This window comes from Prionailurus viverrinus, chromosome D3 (genome assembly GCF_022837055.1).
Source record: "Prionailurus viverrinus isolate Anna chromosome D3, UM_Priviv_1.0, whole genome shotgun sequence".
In the NCBI taxonomy this organism is placed as follows: Eukaryota; Metazoa; Chordata; class Mammalia; order Carnivora; family Felidae; genus Prionailurus; species Prionailurus viverrinus.
In genome coordinates, this window is record NC_062572.1 from 19,041,322 (window position 1) to 19,063,369 (window position 22,048).

The following is a 22,048-nucleotide window of genomic DNA, read 5'->3' on the forward strand; positions in this document are numbered from 1 at the left end:
TCATACAGTGTGTGGCCTTTTGTGTCTGGCTTCTTTCATGTAGCACGTTTTGGAGGTTCATCCACGTGTGGTATTTATCAGTACTTCATTCTTTTCTATGGCCGAATAATATTCCATTGTCTGGGTGTACCACATTTTGTTTATCCATTTACCAGCTGATGGATATTTTTGTTCCCCCTTGCCACTATTTGCTATATGAATAATGCTGATGTGCACATTTGTGTATAAGTTTTCATATGAGTGTGTTTTTCTTTTTCTTGGGTAAATACGAGAGGAATTGTGGGGTCATATGGTCACTGTATGTTTGACTTTTTTTTTCTTTTAATCCACACTTGAGTTATTTTTTTTTTTTTTAGTAAAATTTTTTTTTAACGTTTGTTTATTTTTGAGAGAGAAAGAGAGATCAGGAGAGGGGCAGAGAGAGATGGAGGGGACACAGAGTCTGACGCAGGCTCCAGGGTCTGGAGCTGTCAGCGCAGAGCCCAACGCGGGGCTCAAATTCACGAGCTGCGAGATCATGACCTGAGCTGAAATGGGGTGATTAACCAACTGAGCCACCCAGCCGCCCCTATATTTGACATTTTGAGGAACTGCCAATTGTTTTTCCAAATTGGCTGCACCCATTTTACATTCCCACCAGCAGTGGATGAGGGTTCCAGTTGCTCCACGTTCATGTCAACACTTGCTAGTCTTTATGACTGCAGTCATCCTAGTGGGTGTGCAGTGCTACCTAACTGCAGTTTTGATGGACATTCCCCTAGTGGTTAGTGAAATTGAATCTCTTTTCACGTACTTCTTTGCACTGGCATATCTTCTTTGAAGAAATGTCTATTCCAATTCTATTTTCATTTAAACATTGGGTTATTTGTCTTTTGTATTCTTGAGAAGTTAAGGTTCTTCATATATTCTGGATACTAGCCCCTTATCAGATAAATGACTTGAAACTATTTTTTTCCCATTCTGTGGAATGTTTTTTTGTTTTTTGTTCTTTCCTTTTTTATGATATCATGTGAGGTACAAAAGTGTTCAATTCTGGTGAAGTGCAGTTTGTCTGTATTTTCTTTGGTCTCTTATGCTTTTGGTTTTGTATCTGATTAGATTTTACCTAACCCAAGGTCACAAAGACGTACTCCTATTTTTCTTCTAAGAGTTCTGTTGTTTTAGCTCTTACATTTGGGTTTATGATCAACTTATTTTTTTTAATTTAACTTTTTAAATCTTTATTTATTTTTGAGAAAGAGAGAGAGACAGAGCATGAGCTGGGGAGACGCAGAGAGTGAGGGAGACACAGAATGTGAAGCAGGGTCCAGGCTCTGAACTGTCAGCACAAAGCCCCATGTAGGGCTTGAACTCATGAACTGCCAGATCAAGACCTGAGCTGAAGTTTGACACTTAAACTGAGCCACTCAGGCGCCCCTCAATTTATTTTTTTTTAAGTTTATTTATTTGTTTTGAGAGAGAGAGAGAGAGAGCGAGCAAGCAAGCACCAGCCGGGGAGAGGCAGAGAGAGAGGGAGAGAAAGAGAATCCCAAGCAGGCTGTGTGCTCACGAACCGTGAGATCATGACCTGAGCTGAAGAGTCGGATGCTTAACTGCCTGAGCCAGCCAGGTGCTCTGGGCTTATGATCAGTTTAGAGCTTAGTCTTGTTTGGGCTGCTGTAACAAAATACCATAGACGGCATAGTTTATAAACAATGGAAATTAATTTCTTACAGTTCAGGAGGCTCTAAGTCCAAGAAAATGGTGCAGCAGATTAGGTGTGGTGGCTGGAGAGGGCTCTCTTCCTGGTTCCTAGCAGTAGCTTTCTCACTGTGTCCTCACATGGTGGGAGGGGGGCTGGCAAGCTCTCTGGGGTCTCTTTTGCTAAGACACTAATTCCACTCATGAGGGCCCCACTCTCATGACCTAAGCACCTCCCAGAGGCCCCACTTCTAATACCATCATCTTTGAAGGTTAGTATTTCAGAGCACATTCACATGCATCTACTGAGATGATAATGCGTTTTTTATTTTATCTTATTCTATTGATATGATATATTACACTAATCATCAGATGTTAATCCACCTTTGCATTCAGGATAAATCTCACTTGGTCCTGGTGTTGAACAGCTCTTTTTATGTGTTGCTAAATTTGTTTTGCTAATATATTGTTGAGGATTTTGCATCTATGTCAGAGGTAGTGGGCTGTGGTTTTCTTTTTTGGTGGTGCGTTTGTCATCAGGATAATACCGGGCTCGTACAGTGAGGTGGGAAGTTTTCCTTTATCTTCCATTTTTTTGGAAGAGTTTGTGAAGAATTGATATTAATTCTTTGAATGTTTGGTAGAATCCACCAGTGAAGTGATCTGGGCCTGAGACTTTTTTTCCTGGGAAGTTTAAAAATTACTGATTCAGTCACTTGTTAGAAATTGTTAAGATTTTCTGTTTTTTCTTCAGTCAGTTCTGCTAGTTTGTATCTGTCTAGGAATATGTGCCTTTCATTTAAGTTCTGTTACTCAGTTGGCATACAGTTGTTCATAGTATTCCTTTGAAATATTTTGTGTTTCTGTAGAGTTGGTAGTGATATCCCCTCTTTCATTCCTCCTTTCAGTAACTGGAGTCTTTTCTCTTTCATTTCTTGGTCAAACTAGCTGAAAGTTTGTCAATTTTGTTGATATTTACCAAGAACCAATTTTTAGTTTTGTTGATTTTTCTGTGTTTATTTGCTATCCTGTTTTGCTAATTTCTACTTTAATCATCCACTGTTTAAAAAAAAAAAAAGTTCAAAGTTTATTTATTTTGAAGGAGAAAGAGAGCATGAGTCAGGGAGGGGCAGAGAGAGAGAGAGAGAGAGAGAGAGAGAGGTTGAGAGATTGAGAGAGAGGGAATCTCAAGCAGGCTCCACAGTGTCATTGCAGAGCCAGGCACGAGGCTCGAACCCACGAACCGTGGGTTCATGACCTGAGCTGAAATCAAGAGTTGGATGCTTCATCGACTGAGCCCACCCAGGTGCCCCTGGCACAGTCATCCACTGTTTTTAATAACAGTCACCATCATATAGTATTCTTCTTTCCTTCTCTCCTTTCAAAGGAGAAAGAGACACATGAGGCCCTTCAGAGCTACAATTAGCAAAATACACAATGTGCTGCTGTCCATCTCATACATGTGGTTTTACCTGTGGTTCGAAATAGGAAAGAGCCAACAACTTAGTGTATTTGGCTTTGATTTTACACATCATATCTAGTGGTTGCCCAGGAGCTTGGGTGTCAATCCTTAGTCTGAGATGTTAGTTTTGTTCTGGGGTGTGACCTGCATTAGGTAGAATTTCCCCATTTCTGTGATAAATATTGTTAAGCATTTCCTGTCTGTCAGGCCGTGTCCTAAACCCAACACCTTTCCTGTAGACTGAACTTGTTCGGTGAGAAAACAGTCTATATAACAGACGTGTAAGGAAATAATGAATTTGCTAATTATTTCTTTCCTGCTAAACTTCAACTCAGTTAAAAGTCTTAGCTGTATTACTTTTTTAAAAACAATGATTTACTGCAGAGTAGAGACTAGGGTGGTGGAGGAAGCTAAGAAATATAACACTTGGATCTGGCCCTTTGGAATTCTCAGTCTTTGGTGAGATAGACAAGCCATACCCTTGGGAAAAGCCAGGGAATCCTGGGAGGTGCCCTGGGCCCCATGCCAGGAGATGTGTTGGTATTCCAGTGCCTGAGAGAACACTGAGGCCTGGGATTGGTCCAGGAGGACGTGTGTTCACTCAGCAGAATGCCTTCCGCCACTGCTGTTATTCCTCGATAACAGTTCCTGTCTTCACTGCAGAGTAGCCATGATGCAATTAGCAAAGCAGGGAAGTTCAGTAGCTGGTGGACAGCAGTTCCCTCGTTCTGTTTGCCTTCCTCCCCTATGGCCAGTATGTGGCATGTTCTGGGTATCTGTGGAGGCTGCGTAGCAACCGGCATCTCAAATCAAGAGAAAGCACATCTTCTAAGAAGTAGATGGCACTTTTATATCCCAAAAGTCCCATGGCAGTTTACTGTGTCCTTGAAAGAATGTTCAGTGTCATCTTTGGAAGGCAGCATTCAGCGTTCAGACTGAGCTCCCGCCAGAGAAACTGCCACTTGGCTCTGGCCACCCAACGCAGGTGGCAGAGGGCGGGCCAGAATAGGCATAAAGAGCGAAAGCCAAACCGCTGTGTCTGGCATGGGGAAGAAAACCTTCAAGGGGAAATGGACCAAAACGGCATGTGCTTGTTTTCACATTTACCTATAAATATGTCCACATGCACGCCTGGCAGGTCATGTGTGTCACAGGACCCGTGGATGCTGCTACGTTAGGGCGCTTGGAAATCCATTCAGAGCAACAAGAGTGGCGTTTTGGTGGGAACCCAGCTAGAGAATGTAATTTTATTCTGACCCAAATTATCTTCTGAACTTTCAGTTTTGCTTGAAGTCCTACACTTCCTGTTCTAGACCTGAGTGCTGACATATGCTTGAGAAATCCCCCATGTTCTGTGTCGCAGGGTGGCTGCATTTCATGAAAGCTCCTAGCCTTTACTTAGTCTTACTTTGAGTGCCGTTGAGAGCAAAAGATGTGTTTCATTATCTGAGGCTTATAGCCAACGTTTATTTATTAGGCATTTAACTTTATAGAAAAAGGAACTCAGTAGTTATCATCTTTATTTATAGCCAAATTAATATTTCAACCACGCCCATGTGCAAGCATTAATTTTCCTACATATTTCTGTAGTTAATGTGTAAATACTATTTTCTATTTTTATACTAAATTAAAATTTTTTTAAGCTTATTTATTTATTTTGAGAGAGAGCGTGAGCAGGAGGGGCAGAGAGAGGGAGAGAGAGAATCTCAAGCAGGCTCTGCACTGCCAGCTCAGAGTCTGACCCGGGACTTGAACTCACGAACCGTGAGATCATGACCTGAGCTGAAATCAAGAGTCGGACACTTAACTGACCGAGCCACCCAGGCGCCCCGATTTTTATACTAAATTTTATCTCTTAAACACATTTCCATGTTTTGATATAATATACAGTATACGATCCTGTAAACACTAGTGTTTACTTCACAGAATGTGGAGGCTCTGGATCCACGAGGTCGAACCTTACTGCACCTTGCTGTTTCTCTGGGACATTTGGAATCTGCTAGAGTCTTGCTCCGACATAAAGCAGATGTTACAAAAGAAAATCGTGAGGGATGGACAGGCAAGTATACTTTTAAAATCAAATTGAAAACCTTTTGTTTTGCTTCCTCTGAAACCAAACTGAATAAAGGCCAGTCCCAATTATAATTGTCCTCAGGTTATCTTTACCTTAAGACTCTTTCTCTCTTGGGACCAGGGACCGGGGTGAGTTGATGAGGGCCTTGGAGGCTTGCTGGCTGGCCTGCAGCACGATGGTCAGAATTGTGTCCTGGGCCAGAAGCCCTCAGTAGAGGGTGACTCCTATCCAGAAAGCAGCTCTGAGTACAAACCCTTGTACCATACACGAGTATGGAGGCCGGACTCCCTCTGAGGAATGTGATGTTAGCTCCAGTGAATCTGTCAGCATAGGCAAAATCAAAAAGAAATTATGGCTAAAAGTAGCCTTTTCCAGTGCAACTCTGGCATTTCACTTGACTGCAAGCTATCTATCATACTGTCGGTCAGAGTGATTTTATGTTGGCTGAACAAGGAGATGCATAAGCGCTACCCGCCCGATCCCCACGTGACCACAGTTGTGCGATCACACAGATAAAGCCAGCTCAGCTCTCTGAAAACACTCAGGATTTCAGAAACAGTGGGAAGAAAGGGGGTGGGGGGGAGGATCGAAGTTGGTTTGATCAAGAGGCTACAAGTGCTGTATTTTCTTTTCACTGTTAAGAGCTAGCTATAAGCAGCCATGGTCATAAAAGTGAGGTGGGACTGTAGCCTCTGTGTCTCTGAAGAAAATGTTAGTCTTTGATCTGTAGATTCTTTTCAGACTGGCTGAGGAATTTGTCAGAGGGCATGAGACTACTGGGTGATGACGTTTCACCATTTTGGTTTCCAGTTTTACACGAGGCTGTGAGCACTGGTGACCCCGAGATGGTGTGCGCCGTTCTGCAGCACCGGGACTACCACAACACGTCCATGGCCCTGGAAGGGGTGCCTGAGCTGCTCCAGAAGATTCTCGAGGTATCCATAAAAATCTGACGATGCCATGATGTGGGTCAATTGCTGACAGCGTAGCCGGAGACACAATTGGACACCCACGTGTACCTTCATGAGAGTTTTTCAGTCATAAACATGCTCTGTTTAATACCAAATAGTATTGTTGCTTTTCTACTAAATGTATGAGGTCTTTCACAAATTACGTTTCTGGGTCACTAGACCTACCCTTTTAAGTGCTATTTAAACATGATAGCTTAAGACAAATATACATCAACTAATTTGTCTGGGTGCTCGTCTTCTTAACAGTGGCCTTCTGAGCACAGGTCATCTTGAGGAAATTGTGATGAGCATTGGTTACTGTACCGGGGTTTCCAGGGCCCGTGAGCTCCGATGTCTGTGTGCACCTTCTCCTTGCCACACCTGTTGACTCCAGCCATTAGCATTTTTTGACTTCAAATCTGTTGGCTTCGTTTGTTGACAGCCCAGTGGCTTTTGGCCAGTAATGACAGTTATCTGTGAATTAAGGTTTATGGGCTCTGTGATACTCGAGGGTCATTTTTATAGCAGTTTGCCTCCAGGCTCATCGACCATTTTGCATGATGGCTGCCATTTTTCAGACAGTCTTTGTTACCTGCAGCAACGTTCTTAGGAGTCAGTTGTGCAATATTCTCAGGGCAACAGGAGACAAGAAAGGACCTGTGCCTCAATCTTCCTGTCATTTATTCTCCATTTAAGCACATGAGTGAGCTTCCCAAAATATCTCCAAAGATATTTGCCAGATAAGTCCGCTGCACAGCTTTAGTCAATATTTCTTGAGAAAAATTTTTCTTGAGAAAAATTAACAGCTCTGTTGAGGAAAGGAACAGTTTTGCAATGAGTAAGCCAATCACTGCCCGTTATCTGAGCACTCTTTTTTTTTTTTTAATTTTAATTTTAATTTTTTTCAATTTACATCCAAATTAGTTAGCATATACTGCAACAATGATTTCCGGAGTAAATTCCTTAATGCCCCTTACCCGTTTAGCCCATCCCCCTTCCCACAACCCCTCCAGGAACCCTCATTTTGTTCTCCATATTTATGAGTCTCTTCTGTTGTGTCCCCCTCCCTGTTTTTATATTATTTTTGTTTCCTTTTCCTTATGTTCCCCTGTTTTGTCTCTTAAAGTCCTCCTATGAGTGAAGTCATGATTTTTCTTTCTCTGACTGACTAATTTCACTTAGCATAATACCCTCCAGTTCCATCCATGTAGTTGCAAATGGCAAGATTTCATTCTTTTTGATTGCCGAGTAATACTCCATTGTATATATATACCACATCTTCTTTATCCATTCATCCATCGATGGACATTTGGGCTCTTTGCATACTCTGGCTATTGTTGATAGTGCTGCTAGAAACATGGGGGTGCACGTGCCCCTTTGAAACAGCATACCTGTATCCCTTGGATAAATACATAGTAGTGCAATTGCTGGGTTGTAGGGTAGTTCTATTTTTAGTTTTTTGAGGAACCTCCACACTGTTTTCCACAGTGGCTGCACCAGCTTGCATTCCCACCAGTTTGCAGTGCAAAAGAGATCCTCTTTCTCTGCATCCCCACCAACATCTGTTGTTGCCTGAGTTGTTAACGTTAGCCATTCTGACAGGTGTGAGGTGGTATCTCATGGTTTTGATTTGTATTTCCCTGATGATGAGTGACATTGAGCATTTTTTCATGTGTCAGTTGGGCCATCTGGATGTCTTCTTTGGAGAAGTGTCTATTCATGTCTTTTGCCCATTTCTTCACTGGATTATTTGTTTTTTGGGTGTTGAGTTTGATAAGTTCTCTATAGATTTTGGATACTAACCCTTTGTCTGATATGTTGTTTGCAAATATCTTCTCCCATTCTGTTGGTTGCCTTTTAGTTTTACTGATTGTTTCCTTTGCTGTGAGCACTCTTTTTTAAAGACATATTTGTATGACACTCAAGCAAAAGCATTCCTAGAGATACTCCTTTTTCATGGGCTGCATGAATCCTTCCATGAAATACGAAATGGTTGTATGCATTGTTTTTAAATAGTTGTGTCTGGTGTGCAAAGACCAAGTGGGTTTATTGTTTTCTTATCTAATGTACCAGAGGAGGAACTAAAGCCACATCTGCCCGCTCAGCAAAACAGCAAATGACTTAATGTGGACTCACCCTCTTTTAAAAAATTCAGTGTAAAGGACTTTCTTTTCTTACCTGTATTGATCCATAGCAGTAAACTGCATTGTACTGTGTTCTCTGCTTGAAGGTGTAGACAGCCTGTGAATGACCTGTCTGCTCAGTGGCACCAGATGCTGTGGTTGACATTTTGTCTTTCAACAGTCTCCTTAAAACAAGCCCACCTTTTCTTGTGTGCTGCCCCTCAGAGGGCCTTTGCCCATCACTGGAATTCTGGTTTTACTCTAGGCTAGATCCTTGCCCTTCCTGTCCTGTCCTGTAAAAACTGTGACAAACCACGGGGGTGGGAAGGAACAGAACAACATCTGGGATTTCTAGCATTCTCTTCTTGGATGGTAACTGCTGGACTTCTTAAGAGCTCTCCAAGAACCTTCTGTAAAAATTCCTGGCAGGTCAGGGGCGCCTGGGTGGCTCAGTTGGTTGAGCATCCGACTTTGGCTCAGGTCATGATCTCATTGGTGGGTTCGAGCCCCACATCGGGCTCTGTGCTGACCGAACCTGCTTTGGATTCTCTGTCTTCCTTTCTCTCTCCTCCTCCCCACCCCCAACCCCCTAACCCCCTATGTGTGCACACTCTTTCTATGTCAAAAATAAATAAACATTAAAAGAAAATTACAGAATTCATGGTAGGTCAGAAAGTCATCCTAAACAGCGCTGCTCTGGTGGTGTAAAATTTTATAAAGCCGAGTACTAAAAGTTTAAGAGGAAAATGAGGGCAGAAGTCTCTTAACTGGAGGGAAAATCAATTTCCTGGGGAAGTGATGTCTGGCAGCCTCTTCTGGTTTCGAGGTCCAGTGAATATGAAGCACTTGCCAGCACACAAACTTTTACAGTCAAGTTCCCTGTAGAATAGACGGACTTGACATTCCTTTCTCGCTGCCCAGGACAGTCTGTTACCCACACTGCCTGGCAGTGCGTAAGCCCATCTTCCAGGCTCATCTTTCTGCTACTGTTAGGAACCACTCTCCTAAATCAGATTTGATTTTATCCCCCTCTAACCTTGTTGCCTTCAGTTAACTTTATTGACTGTCTAGACATATTTTATATCGAGGTAAAATATCAGCCTGCGTATAAAATAAGCACTTATTTTTGACGGGTTTGCATTTTATGTTTCTTCTTATTTTCTCGGTTCTCTCCTCCTCCCCCTCTAAAACCTCATTAACCCTTACCATGTTTGCGTTTAGTTTATAGCGCCAAGGGTCATTTACTTTAAACCTTTGTCCTTCAGGCTCCGGATTTCTATGTGCAGATGAAATGGGAATTCACCAGCTGGGGTGAGTGGCTCTGGGCTTAAAATTTATTTGTTTCCAGATGTATTGACCCTGAATAGAAGTTTATTTTTCCTTTCTAAGATTTTAATGTGTATATATTTTTAAGTCTAAGAAATGCATGGTAAAAAAATAAAGAAAAACCGTCACCTATAGTCTCACTTAAGCACAACTTAAGCTGTTAATGCTTTGGATGTTTTCCTTCTCGTTTTTGCCCCTACGCACAGAGATTTTTCTCCCAAGTATCTGTAAATATAATATAGAGACAGTTTTTTCTCCACTTTTTGTCACTTAATAGGAGACACTTGCCCATATTATTAGTTTTTCAAGATGTCACTTTAAATGGCTACAATTTTAGTTAGAAGATTTACCCTAATTTATTACTCATTTCCTTATGTGGTTCAACTTGCTTCTTTTAAACTTGTTATTAGAAAGAAGAGGAGGAGATGGATGTTGGAATAGCTTGATTTTTCACAAAGTGGATGTATTGCTCCAAAATCTTATGTAAGGCAAAGTGACTGACAGTAATTTTCATAGATGTTCCACTTTTATTCTTTGTAGATCAGTTAATAACAGCTCCTAACTCCCAGGCTGCCAGCCATTTCACTCTGACTTCCCTTCCAGGCAAGAAGTCACATTCGTAATGAAACATTTAAATGAAGTAAAAAAGTATGGGAAAGAAGAGAACTTCAGGTTCTTCTGGAAAACTTACAAGTTCTTCTCTCATGCAAATATCTGCATTTTTCAGATATTTTAGGTTTGATATTTTGAGGGGCGGATATGCCAGTGTGTTAGGGCACAGCGACGTGGTAGGAGCAGCATATGTGAGCAAGAAGGCCAGATGGACACATTCGGTAGCCCTGATGATGGTCAAAAAGACAGGTCCGTGTTGGGATCAGGGATGTCCTTGGGAAATTCACGTGTGTGGACAAAGACACATCTGCACCTCCATAAAGAGCTACAGAACAAAAGGTCCATTTTTAGTTTTGAAAAGTGGCTTCCCTATTGTAAGTGGGGGAGCCACACCCAGTTCTGAGGGTCACCGTCATGCGTGCCGCTCCTGTCTTTTTATTATTAAAGCTGGAATCCTGATTCCTTGGGCCTGTGTGCTCTGCTTGGCCCTCGAGTTTTTCCTCAGTAGTATACTTCTCTTCTCCAGTGCCCTTGGTTTCCAGAATATGCCCGAATGATGTCTGTCGCATTTGGAAAAGTGGTGCCAAACTGCGTGTGGATATCACGTTGCTGGGATTTGAGAACATGAGCTGGATAAGAGGGAGGCGCAGTTTTATATTTAAGGGAGAAGGTGAGTGATTCTATTCAGTTTTCATAATCACTGTTCACACTAAGTGACAGAATGATTTTTAATTTTTTTTTGTTTATTTACTTTTTGAGAGAGAGAGAGAAACAGAGCTTGAGCAGGGGAGGGGCAGAGAAAGGGAGAGAGGGAGACACAGAATCCGAAGCAGGCTCCAGGCTCTTAGCTGTCAGCACAGAGCCAGACACGGGGCTCGAACCCACAAACTGTGGGATCATGACCTGAGCTGAAGTCAGACGCTTAACTGACTGAGCTACCCAGGCACCCCGACAAGAGTGATTTTTAACCATCAAAATGTGTTTGCATTCCTATACCTTATGTGATACTGTCTGGGGCATGTGTTTTGTGTTTTTTGTTTTTGTTGGTTATTCTTGTTAATTATTCAACTCTCAATTCCTCTATTTCTTTTTTGGATAGTTCTCTCTCTCTCTCTGTTTCTCTGGGGTTTTGTTTGTTTGTTTGTTTGTTTGTTTGTTTGTTTTTAAGGGGTCTTCTGGTAAGGACCGGAAAGCCTGCTAGACAAATTCTATTTTTTTTTTTTTTTAATTTTTTTTTTTCAACGTTTATTTATTTTTGGGACAGAGAGAGACAGAGCATGAACGGGGGAGGGGCAGAGAGAGAGGGAGACACAGAATCGGAAACAGGCTCCAGGCTCTGAGCCATCAGCCCAGAGCCCGACACGGGGCTCGAACTCACGGACCGCAAGATCGTGACCTGGCTGAAGTCGGACGCTTAACCGACTGTGCCACCCAGGCGCCCCGCTAGACAAATTCTAAAGGAGCTGTAACACTTTGGATAGTTCTGTTCATTCTCTAGCCCCAATCATTTACCACCAAACACTGTCACCATTTGGAATGTCCCACATTCCTGAGCCCAGAATTTGAGACTCTGTCTTGTATCTCTTTATATCCCCTCTGTAAGCAGGCATGATCCTCCTATCAAAGGGTGAGAAAAGTGGCATTGCCAGCCCAATGTTGTGCATAAATGATTTATGTTAATTGTGTAAATGGTATATTTTAAAAAGTACACAGATGTATTGCTAACAAATAATGCATATTGTTGTAAATGTCTGCAACTTTGGGGAAGACGGCCCCGAGCCTCCTGTGGGTTGTGGCAAACTGGCCGGATAATCCCCATGTAAGTAGGTGGTCAGTAATCATAGTATTCAGGTTTTATCTGGTAGGTGGCCCTTGGTGGGGGGCAAATGTGAAAGACAATGCATTTTAACTTTTGAGGCTTCCTTGTTTTTGCATCTTGCTGGCATGGCCCTTAGTTACGCTCTTGTTTCCATTAACAGACAACCGGGCGGAGCTGATGGAAGTCAACCATGATGACAGGGTGGTCACCACCGAGCACTTTGACCTGTCCCAAGAAATGGAGCGCCTCACCCTGGACTTGATGAAGCCAAAAAGTAGGGAAGTTGAGAGACGGCTCACAAGCCCAGTCATTAACACCAGCCTCGATACTAAAAATATTGCTTTTGAAAGGTACGCATTTCGGTTCTGCATTTTAATGTCCGATCCCTTTACTGCCATCTTTGGTGGCATGTAGATATGAATTGGAAATTATGGGTGGATTGGGATTTCTCTAATATGGCATAATAAGCACTAGTAGATTTTCAAGTTGCTCTCTGTTCTAACCAAAAAGAAGCCATAGCTGACATCCTCTTTCATAGATCATTTTATAGACATTAACGTTGGTTAAGTCTTGGAGAAACATCTTCGTACTCTTTTATGGGCCCTTTCTAATGGATTTTACTTGAATTTTATTTTTGTTTTGGTGTTTGGGGACCCACAAGACCCCCTAGTCCCAGACCATGGAGCTTTGCGAGTCTCTGGAAGCTAGAATTGACCCAGTATTGATTGTGGTTGTACTGATACTAGTCAGATCCACACTTACCATATAGTTAAATGTGGTTCTCTTCCCCTGTGAGGCCTAATAGTTTAGAGCCAAGAGTCTGGAGGGATTGCAGTTCTATTCCAGACTCCACCAGAAGAAGCTTCTGGAGAGGTTTGTGCCTTGGTTCACCTGGATGAGAACACTGTCTCTGGTCATCTGCCTCTGAGCCCTGCAGAGGCATGAAGAGGTTCGGAATGTAAGGGAAGCGGAAGCTGTCAGAGCTATTAGCCTGAGTGATTTCCCCACAGAACGCACTGAGCTGAGGGAATCTGTAAGAGCCCTGAGTGTTTGCCTAGGATGTCACATCCAGCTCTCTGTAAACCAAAGCAGCATAACCTGAGCTAACGTGGACACATATTATCCTGGATCTAGGTTTTCTTTACTCTTAATGAATATACTAACTCTCCTCTTTTTTTTCTTTTTCTTTTCTTCTTTGTTTCCATAAAATATGTTAGTGAGACAAACTTTTCTGTTGAGTCAAACATAAGACTCAAGTGCCCTTTTTCTTCTGATTTAGATGGAGCTGTGGAATTAGGGCATCTGTTAGCAGTAGAAGAGAAAGCCAAATGCCAGCCCACGTGGTGTCCCAGTACTGCTGCTGTGTTGGCAGCGGTAGCCCTGGGAGGCAGGCTCCTGGCACCCCAGCCTTGCCAGGTGACAGCTGTCTGTCAGGAATAGGCCGTGGCTTTACCTGGTAGCATCTCGGGAAGACTCCTTCAGGCTTCGGCACACCCCTCTGTAGACAGGGAGGGCCCCTGCAGCAAAGGGCTCTGTTCGTAAAGCTGGGAAATAGCAGGGCCCGTCCTCAGTGCCACGGCCCGGCTGCGGAGGTGGAAGTTGGAAGGACTGAATGCCATTGGCAGGGCTGCTAAGTAACCATGTAGCTTTGGGGAGGTGGCTCTGTCTCTCCACGTTTCTGCTTCCTTACCTGAAAGAAAGAAAGGAGTGAATCTCGAGATGATGTTGCTAAAGCCCCCACGACTCTACGATGCCATGAGGAGAGCCGCCGTTCCCTCTGGGTCATCGGCAGAGTTGCTAGAGTCACTGTTCTGACATGTAACTTACAAAGCGTGTGCCGATTACTGGCGGCTACCCCACGGAGGGCAAATGGGAAACGGTGGCACTTCCCATTTTTACTGAGGGCTGAGGCACCTCTGGGATTTGTATGGTCACGAGTTCTTCAGACGGTTCGGGTTAACCTCCTTTGGCAACTGACAGTGGGTCTCTGAGAGAGGATTTCTGGAAAACAGCTGCTTTTTTTCTGTGGTGCTCAGAACTCAGTATATGCAGTCAGTGAGCTGCTTATGCATCGAGCAAGGGTTTGAGCCACTTGAGTGTGAGATTTGCTGGTAGAGAAAGTGCACACCTCCTTCTTACTGGAGGTGGGAGCATGCGCTTGATTGACTTCGGAAGGTGTGCTCTCTTAGGAGAGTCGTTTTCATCCATTTCTTTCTTCTGATCTGTTGCTGAGAGCTTGATGCTTGCTTCCTGCATGAGTTTTTGGCCTGCCAGTATGTCCCCTCTGGCTGCAGTCTGGGTTTTTCTCTTCTCTGAAAGAGTATGCTCTGGCAACCTAAAACAGAACATTCTCTGCTACCCTCAGAGCCTCTCTCTGAATTGCATAGCAGCCTCCAAGCCACAGGGCTTGCTCAGCGGCTTTTGGTGTGGCAGCCTCAGCGGAGAAGGGCAGAGGTAAAAATGCAGAGGGGGAGCTGGGTCTTGCCCTGTCATCTTCAGATGCCTCTGTGCATAAAGTTAATCAAGGGTTGAGGAGTTATTAGAATTTTGGGCTTAAAATAGGATGCCGAATTTAATAACCAAGCTGTCAGCGTGGGGATGGAAAGGGAGGCAGAGCAGCCAGGATTGCCAGTTGAGCGGATGCAAAGGAGTGAGCAGCCTAGTGGTCTCCAGGGAGAGGGGGCGGCTCCGTCTCCCCAGCATGCTCACGGGATGAAGCGGGGCAGATGGAGTCATCCTTTGGTACCTCGGCAGACCGTGTGCCAGAAAGCAGTCCTTTCCCAGGCCAGAATATCAAGTGACTAGGTGAAAGGCAAGGAACCGAGGACTGACTTTGTTAACTATAAAAGGACGATCTTGATTTTCAATTATTGAAGCTAAGAGGGGACTCTGGTTTGTTAATCAGTGTGGACCCTGCCCCCCGCCCCCAGGATTGTGGTTTTGTTTCTGAAGTGTAAAGTGGAGATAAGCTAGCATTTGGTGTAATCCCTTTGGGGTTTCCCTCTCTCCCTCCGTGGGTCATGCTGCACTAATTGTGGACAACTACTTGGAAAATTAAAGCCCTGGTCCTTCCTTTCTCTGATGAGCTGTAACATACACATAAAATTCTGTATGCCCTGTCTGGACTAATGAAACTGGAAACACAAGACGTAAATCACACGGATCTTTGTGAGTTGGCCAATCTGCTGGCTCCCGGAGCTTCCTGCGTGATGTCCCCACTTTCCTCTGGGGTCAGGGTGGAAGGCAGGCAGTTGTCCTACACAGGGCCAAGTGCAGCAGTCACAGTGGAGCTAGGATGTGATGTCCTAGACAAAAGGGCAGACCAGGCTTGTCAGGGCTTCCCTGTGAGTGGTAGTATTTCCTAGGACGCGCTGCTTTGAAAAAGAACCAGAACCTCTTGGCTGCTCTTGGTTCCTAAATGCATTTTTCCCCAGGAGTATGTTGAGTCGAATAACTGGGTTTTCAGGCACTTTAGCAGTGCTGTCGTTGCTGCTGGGATGCTAGGCTACTTTAATAGCAGTCCTACAGACCTGGAGTCATTGTCTGGGCTGGAAAACTGCTTTTAACATCCTTTCCCCTGCTGCACCAAACCTGGTAAAACGTGTGACTCCCAAGCCGTTTCGCAGGCATTAATGGCTTCTCCAAGCAGCTCGCCACAGTGAGGAGTTCCTGCCCCACCCGCTCTCTCCTGAGGAGCAGGATGGTCTGTGCCTCGTTGTTCTAAGAATTCCTCAGTTGAGATGCGGCTGCTCATGGGGACAGAGCCACTGATGTCCATATCCACAGTTAAGGTGATCTGGATAAATGCTCTGACCCAGATACCACCTCGTGGCAAGCCCTTCGACGCTGGTCATCTTCACTCATTTCTTTAGGACAGCTGTCCAGTCAATGTCACCACCTTTGTCGCCTGTGCTGGCAGTTTTTGTAAAGACGCCAAGAATGGAGGCTTTCTATGCCAGGGGTGAGGCGAGCTGATTAGTAACAGTGGGAGGGGGTGGGGCTACTTAAGCCATCTGTCACTGAGAGCATCCTTTTGTGGACAATAGGACCGTAATCTCCAAGTGTCCTTCACCAACTTAAGCTGGGGGAAATAAACTGTAAAGGCTGCAGGGATAAATCTGAATGGCATATTGTACATGTAGAAATTTGTGGTGTTCACTTTTTATCAGAACTAAATCCGGATTCTGGGGCTGGAGGACAGATAAAGCAGAAGTTGTTAATGGTTACGAAGCAAAGGTAAAAGGAAACTCTTAAAATAAGATTTAATATAGCTATTTAGCTTCTATGCAAATGAGGAGTCTGTTCAGATTTTTTCATGCATCTGTGCCGTGGAGATGCTCTGGGGGAAAAAATGCTGCTTAGTGTCTCTCACTTGGATTTGTATCTGATCTGATGTGCAGAAAATGGGCTCGCATGTCCTGAGGAGGTCCCTAGGTATGCCAAAAGAGAAACTATGTCGTAGAGAAATGAACACGGGTGCCAGTTGTCCCCAGAGGAGTGACTGTTGCTTTAATTCTTTAAGCAGAAAAAGAAAGGATTAGACTGAAACCTGCATGTTGATCTTTTTCTTTTTTTTTTTTAATAACCTGAGTGGGTTAAAAAAAAAAAAAAAAAGTAAAGTAGCTTTAATGAGCCTCCATTTTCCTAGTCAGCCTAATTGGAACCAGTGGCCTGACACCCACTTACATGACATCAGTGCGTTAAGAACGTAGTTGTCATAGTGCAGACAACTGTCAGTCGAGTCATCTGGCATCTTGTTAGCTGGGACGCCTCTGTGTCCTGGCCTTCCGTTAGCCCTGCAGTACAGCAGGGACTGATGGCTCCCATGCCGGAGTGCGGTGCCGCAGGATCCTCTGGTGACCTCGGAGGGGGCAAAGAGGCTTACGTCATGCTCAGCGAGACACATTTAGACACAGTCGTTCCGCTGCTTCCTCAGTCTTTGAACGTTGGGAATCCACGTATGGCATACAGCTAATTCTCTGTTTACCGTGAGATTTGATCTTCCAGACCCCCAAATTTCTCAGTCAACCTTGACAACAGAGCATTCACTCTGGCGGTGAAAATAATTTTTTGTCCATCGATGGAATCCCTTTTAAGTAGTGACTCGCTGGTTTCCTCTGAAGCCTCACAGGTAGAGAGAACCTTGTGTTCATTCCGTTTTCCTTCTGCCCAGCAGATGGCTGTCTAAGTCCGTCCTATTATAAGATCGCCACAAATCAGCAGAGAAGTACGTGGGGCCAGTTTGGGTGCCTTAGCGCTAGAAATCCAGCCGGGAGGCCTCAGTATCGGGACATTTGTTTGAGAGCGATTAGCAACACAAAGGGCAGGCAGGGAGATGCAGCCCGTCCCTGCCCCGTTTACTCCTCGGTCTTTAAAACTGTCAGAGATGCCAAGTAGTTGCTGATGCATTTCTAAGTTGATTAGCTTGTATATTTTCTCGGAGGGATCCTAATGATTGTCAACCATTTCTCATTTTTATTTTGCTGGAATTTTTTTTTTCTTTTCTTTTCTTTCTTTATTTTTTGGCTTCAGCATTCTTGCTCTTGCTATGCTTATTTTTTGAGTTTTGATTCCCTGTGTCACTGTTTTCTTTTGCACACGTCTCCCAAGGTTTACACAGTAAACAATGTGAGTGTGATAACCAAAATCCGGACGGAACACCTGACCGAGGAAGAAAAAAAGAGATACAAAGGTAATTCTCCCCGCTTTTCCTTAGGCTAGAGAGAGCCTTTGTTGGTTTCGTTCATTTTAGGGGTTAACATGATCAGGTCAGGCTAATCCTAGCCCTAACTTCCTTTTTACAAAAATCTCCTTTAGACTGACCTGTTCTTGAAGGTATTACCTGTAGTTAGCTTCAAGGGGAGTTAAAGCCATTCAGGCGAATCGTTTCCGAAGAAACAAGAAGGCAGGGAAGGTAGTTAAGGATATCGGAGACTAGTTCTCACCAGAATGAGTGATTTAGTCCAAACTCTCACCGTGAAAGATTTGGACAGAACCGGGGCTGTGAGCCAAAGCATTGCCAATACGTGGTTGTTCTCGCACAGCCCCACCGGTGGCCAGTCTTGTGGCCTTGTGAAGTTACCTGCACCCTCTGTGGCTCAGGTCCCTCAGCAGTGAAACGGCGGTGCTTGGGAGGATGAGATGAGCTCCCTCACGCAAACCTTTGAGACCTTCCCTCAGTGAGGCCAGTGCTCAGTTACTGTTCGCCGCCCCCACTGCCACCAGGACTCTGGTTTGACAGATGAGGACCCTGCGGCCCAGTCAGCCTCACTCCTGAATCCAAACTCTTGCTGCTTTTCTGCTTTACTTCTTGTAGCTGTTGTTCATCTAGGTTAGAGACCCTGATAAAAAGTATGTCCTATAAGGGATAAATTAGCCGATGGTTGACTGTGGATGATTTTGCCACCCTATCCATAAATGGACTTCCTGATGTAGGTAGCTGGGATCCAAAACTTTAAGATAGCATGAGAATCTCTTTCTGTAGTCACAAGTAAGGTATAATATTAGACATTAAACCTTTCCCCCCTTCTGTAGCGGACAGGAACCCCCTGGAGTCTTTGCTGGGAACCGTGGAACACCAGTTTGGTGCTCAAGGGGTAAGTGGAAGCAGCGAGTTCTCAGGTTCAACAAAGGACATGACTTTTCTGTGCCGCGATGGCATTTACTGAATCCTGAACAGGCCACTCTGGCTGCAATGCTGAAGAGCGCTCCCAAGCCAGAACTCGAGATACTCTTTTAGAAGAGAATTAGATGAATCTTGCAGGTAAAAATTTTAGAGGAGGGTCGTGACTGTAGAAGGTGCCTTCTCATCTGTAAACTTAAACAGGATTCAGGACTTTTTATTTCAACCGAGTGCCTTCACAGACATTTTCTGACTTGATCCTTTCTAACTACATGAAGTTGGTACAGTTGATCGCAGAGGGTCAGAGAAATGAGATTCCCTTTCCAGTGTCCTGAGCGAGAGCATGACAGATTTGGAACTTAAACTCCCATGCCTTCCAGATCTTCCATGCTGTCAGATATTTCTCTCTCTGTTTCTATAATCAGGAGATAAAAATGCAAAGGAGAGTGGAGAAATGTTTTGACACGGGGAAACCCATTAGGCTTGCTACATAATGCCTTTATAGATTTTCAGCGCAGTAACTGAAAGAAAAGGGGAGAGGAAATGACTAGAACTTCCTGATCCGTAGTTGGTTAACGTGTCCGCCTCAGAGGCTGAGTGCTGTAGGCCTCCACTTGTGAGCACCATTTGGCATTTCTAATTCCCCCGAGTTCTGGCTCGGCAGGACCTCACCACAGAGTGTGCCACCGCCAACAACCCCACGGCCATCACGCCGGATGAATACTTTAATGAAGAGTTTGATCTGAAAGACCGGGACATTGGAAGGCCGAAGGAGCTCACGATTAGAACGCAAAAGTAAGACTCAGCAGCCATTTTCAGCTTACAGATTCTTGTCTCAGAAGTTCTGCTGTTTCCTGGTGTCCTGTTGTCATTTTTGTGTCCCCTTCCTTTAAACATAATTTGAAGTTACTTCACCTGATAAAAGCTAACAGTAGATTGCCCATCTTCTTATTAAGCCCTTCTCCAAATAGAATAGAGATGGGATGTAAGAATTCCTTGTGTTTTTTGCTGCCAACAAGCTTCAGCTGATCAAATGAAATGATCGCACCAGCTATCAGCTTCTTCAGTCAATTCAGACTACTGCAGGGGGAGGTCACAGGGCAGGCCGTTTCTCCTGATTGCCAGATTGCACGGTGATCTGCATTCTTCACGGGTCTCGCCCCTTCCCTGCTCCGCATTAAGAGAAGTACGGTGACTGGGCAGACGGGGCAGTGAGGAAGCTGGTGTTGTCTAGCTGGCTGCGTAGAAGCGGTCCCATTTCTCTGGGGACGACGGCCTCAGCCTTGTGTCGGTCGGTCCCGCAGGTTTAAAGCGATGCTGTGGATGTGCGAGGACTTTCCGTTGTCCCTCGTGGAGCAGGTCGTCCCCATCATTGACCTCATGGCCCGAACCAGCGCTCACTTTGCGCGGCTCAGAGATTTCATCAAGCTCGAGTTCCCACCTGGATTTCCTGTCAAGATAGGTACCGTCTACCATCTGGAAACCCCGGAGCATCTGTAGGCTTTTGTGGGTGACAGGATGTGCTTCCGGGCTTCGGAGCATTTGAGGCAAAGGTGGCAGGCGGCAGCTGATCAGATGATCAGGCAAAGGTAGCAGACCTGATGGAGCAGGACACAGTTACCCTCTCGCTTACCACGGCTGGAGAAGTGTCATGGTTCTTGGTTCTTTTGCATGTCAGAATTAGATCCCCCAGCCACCAGTTCTATTTACCGATGATGCTAACAGATGTAAAAAGGCACAAAAATGTGACACCTTTATTGTTTTCATGTCAAACCTTACTTAAGTTAAGCATCAGATCAGATAGTTTCTTGAGGAAGACCGTGGACACCATCAGTATGTTTTAGGGCCCGCACTGGAATGCCTAACACCATATATAACACATACAACTTGTAAGGAACTTAAATTTTGGACAGTTGCGTATTTGTGACACATTGTTCAATGCCGGCTCAATCACTTATTCACTGTGATCTAGGAAAAGTTGCTTAACCTCTCTGAATCTCAGTTTCCCCATCTGTATATCGGGGAGGGTTGTCATGTTAGGGAAGTCCTCCTTATAAAAAGTATTTGACATTGACTTATAAAAAGTATTTACTAGCACTGTAAGCACTCAGGAAATGATGGCTACTGTTATTATTTGCGTAAAGTTTATTTATAAAAGCTTTTATTTTGTTAGAAATTCCTTTGTTTCATGTCTTAAATGCACGGATTACATTTGGAAACGTCAATGGCTGTAGCACTGCTGAAGAAACTGGATCTCAGAATGTGGAGGGGACCCAGGTGGATTCAGGTAAAGTTGGGGCTTTGTGATTTAAAACACACACACACACACACACACACACACACATTCAGTTATTATAAACTAATTATTCACTTTGACATTGGAGTATCTTATGAAGTAGATCTCTGCTCTGAATGAGAGAAAAGTTTAGATTTCATTTAGAGTCCGTGAAAAAACAACTTGTAGAATATGACCCCACTTGTATTAAAAAGACAGCATAGTCCTAAGACCCAACTTTATTGAGGTGTATGAATGCTCCCACTTTAAGTGTGACAGTTCAGTGCATTTTTTAAAAATGTATATTTTATTTTATTTTTGAGAGAGAGAGAGCATAAGCGGGAGAGGGGTGGAGAGAGAGGGGCAGATCCAAAGTTGGCTCTGTGCTGACAGCAGAAAGCCCGATGCGGGGCTCAAACTCAAGAACTTCAAGATCATGACCTGAGCCAAAGTCAACGCTTAACTGACTGAGCCACCCAGCTGCCCTTAGTTTATGTATTTTACAGTTTATTTACTTATTTTGAGGGAAAGTGAGTTGGGGAGGGGTAGAGAGAATCCCAGTCAGGTTCTGTGCTGTCAGTGCAGAGCCTGATGAGGGGCACAACCTCAACAACCCTGGGATCATGACCTGAGCCAAAATCAAGAGGTGGAAGCTCAACTAGCCACCCAGGTGCCCCTAGTTCAGTGCCCCCAGTTCATTTTAACAAACGTGTGTACCCATGTAACCACCACCACAATCAAGATGTAGAATAATTCTGTTACCCCCCAAAATTTCCTTAGGCTCCCTTACCTTCCATCCAAATTCTTTTGGATGCTACTGTAAATTTTTTTTTTTTTTTCAACGTTTATTTTTGGGACAGAGAGAGACAGAGCATGAACGGGGGAGGGGCAGAGAGAGAGGGAGACACAGAATCAGAAACAGGCTCCAGGCTCTGAGCCATCAGCCCAGAGCCTGACGCGGGGCTCGAACTCCCGGACCGCGAGATCGTGACCTGGCTGAAGTCGGACACTTAACCGACTGCGCCACCCAGGCGCCCCATTGGATGCTACTGTAAATGGATTATTTACTCAATTTTATTTTCTAGTTACTCATTGATAGTTTATA

At 44.3% G+C, this 22,048-nt stretch overlaps 1 protein-coding gene and 1 pseudogene across 1 annotated transcript in view; one reads left to right on the forward strand and one right to left on the reverse strand.

The window, feature by feature from the left end:
* ANKRD13A (ankyrin repeat domain 13A) overlaps positions 1–22,048 on the forward strand; it is a 33,054-nt gene that overhangs the window by 5,332 nt on the left and 5,674 nt on the right. Inside the window, exons 2-12 of the mRNA XM_047827438.1 lie at positions 5,069–5,201; positions 6,027–6,151; positions 9,555–9,600; positions 10,754–10,897; positions 12,207–12,396; positions 16,216–16,282; positions 17,657–17,738; positions 18,581–18,642; positions 19,333–19,463; positions 19,973–20,130; positions 20,842–20,955. Of these exons, the coding sequence (XP_047683394.1) occupies positions 5,069–5,201; positions 6,027–6,151; positions 9,555–9,600; positions 10,754–10,897; positions 12,207–12,396; positions 16,216–16,282; positions 17,657–17,738; positions 18,581–18,642; positions 19,333–19,463; positions 19,973–20,130; positions 20,842–20,955 (1,252 nt within the window). The remainder of the gene's footprint in view (positions 1–5,068; positions 5,202–6,026; positions 6,152–9,554; positions 9,601–10,753; positions 10,898–12,206; positions 12,397–16,215; positions 16,283–17,656; positions 17,739–18,580; positions 18,643–19,332; positions 19,464–19,972; positions 20,131–20,841; positions 20,956–22,048) is intronic.
* LOC125149733 (uncharacterized) lies at positions 11,633–11,701 on the reverse strand (annotated as a pseudogene).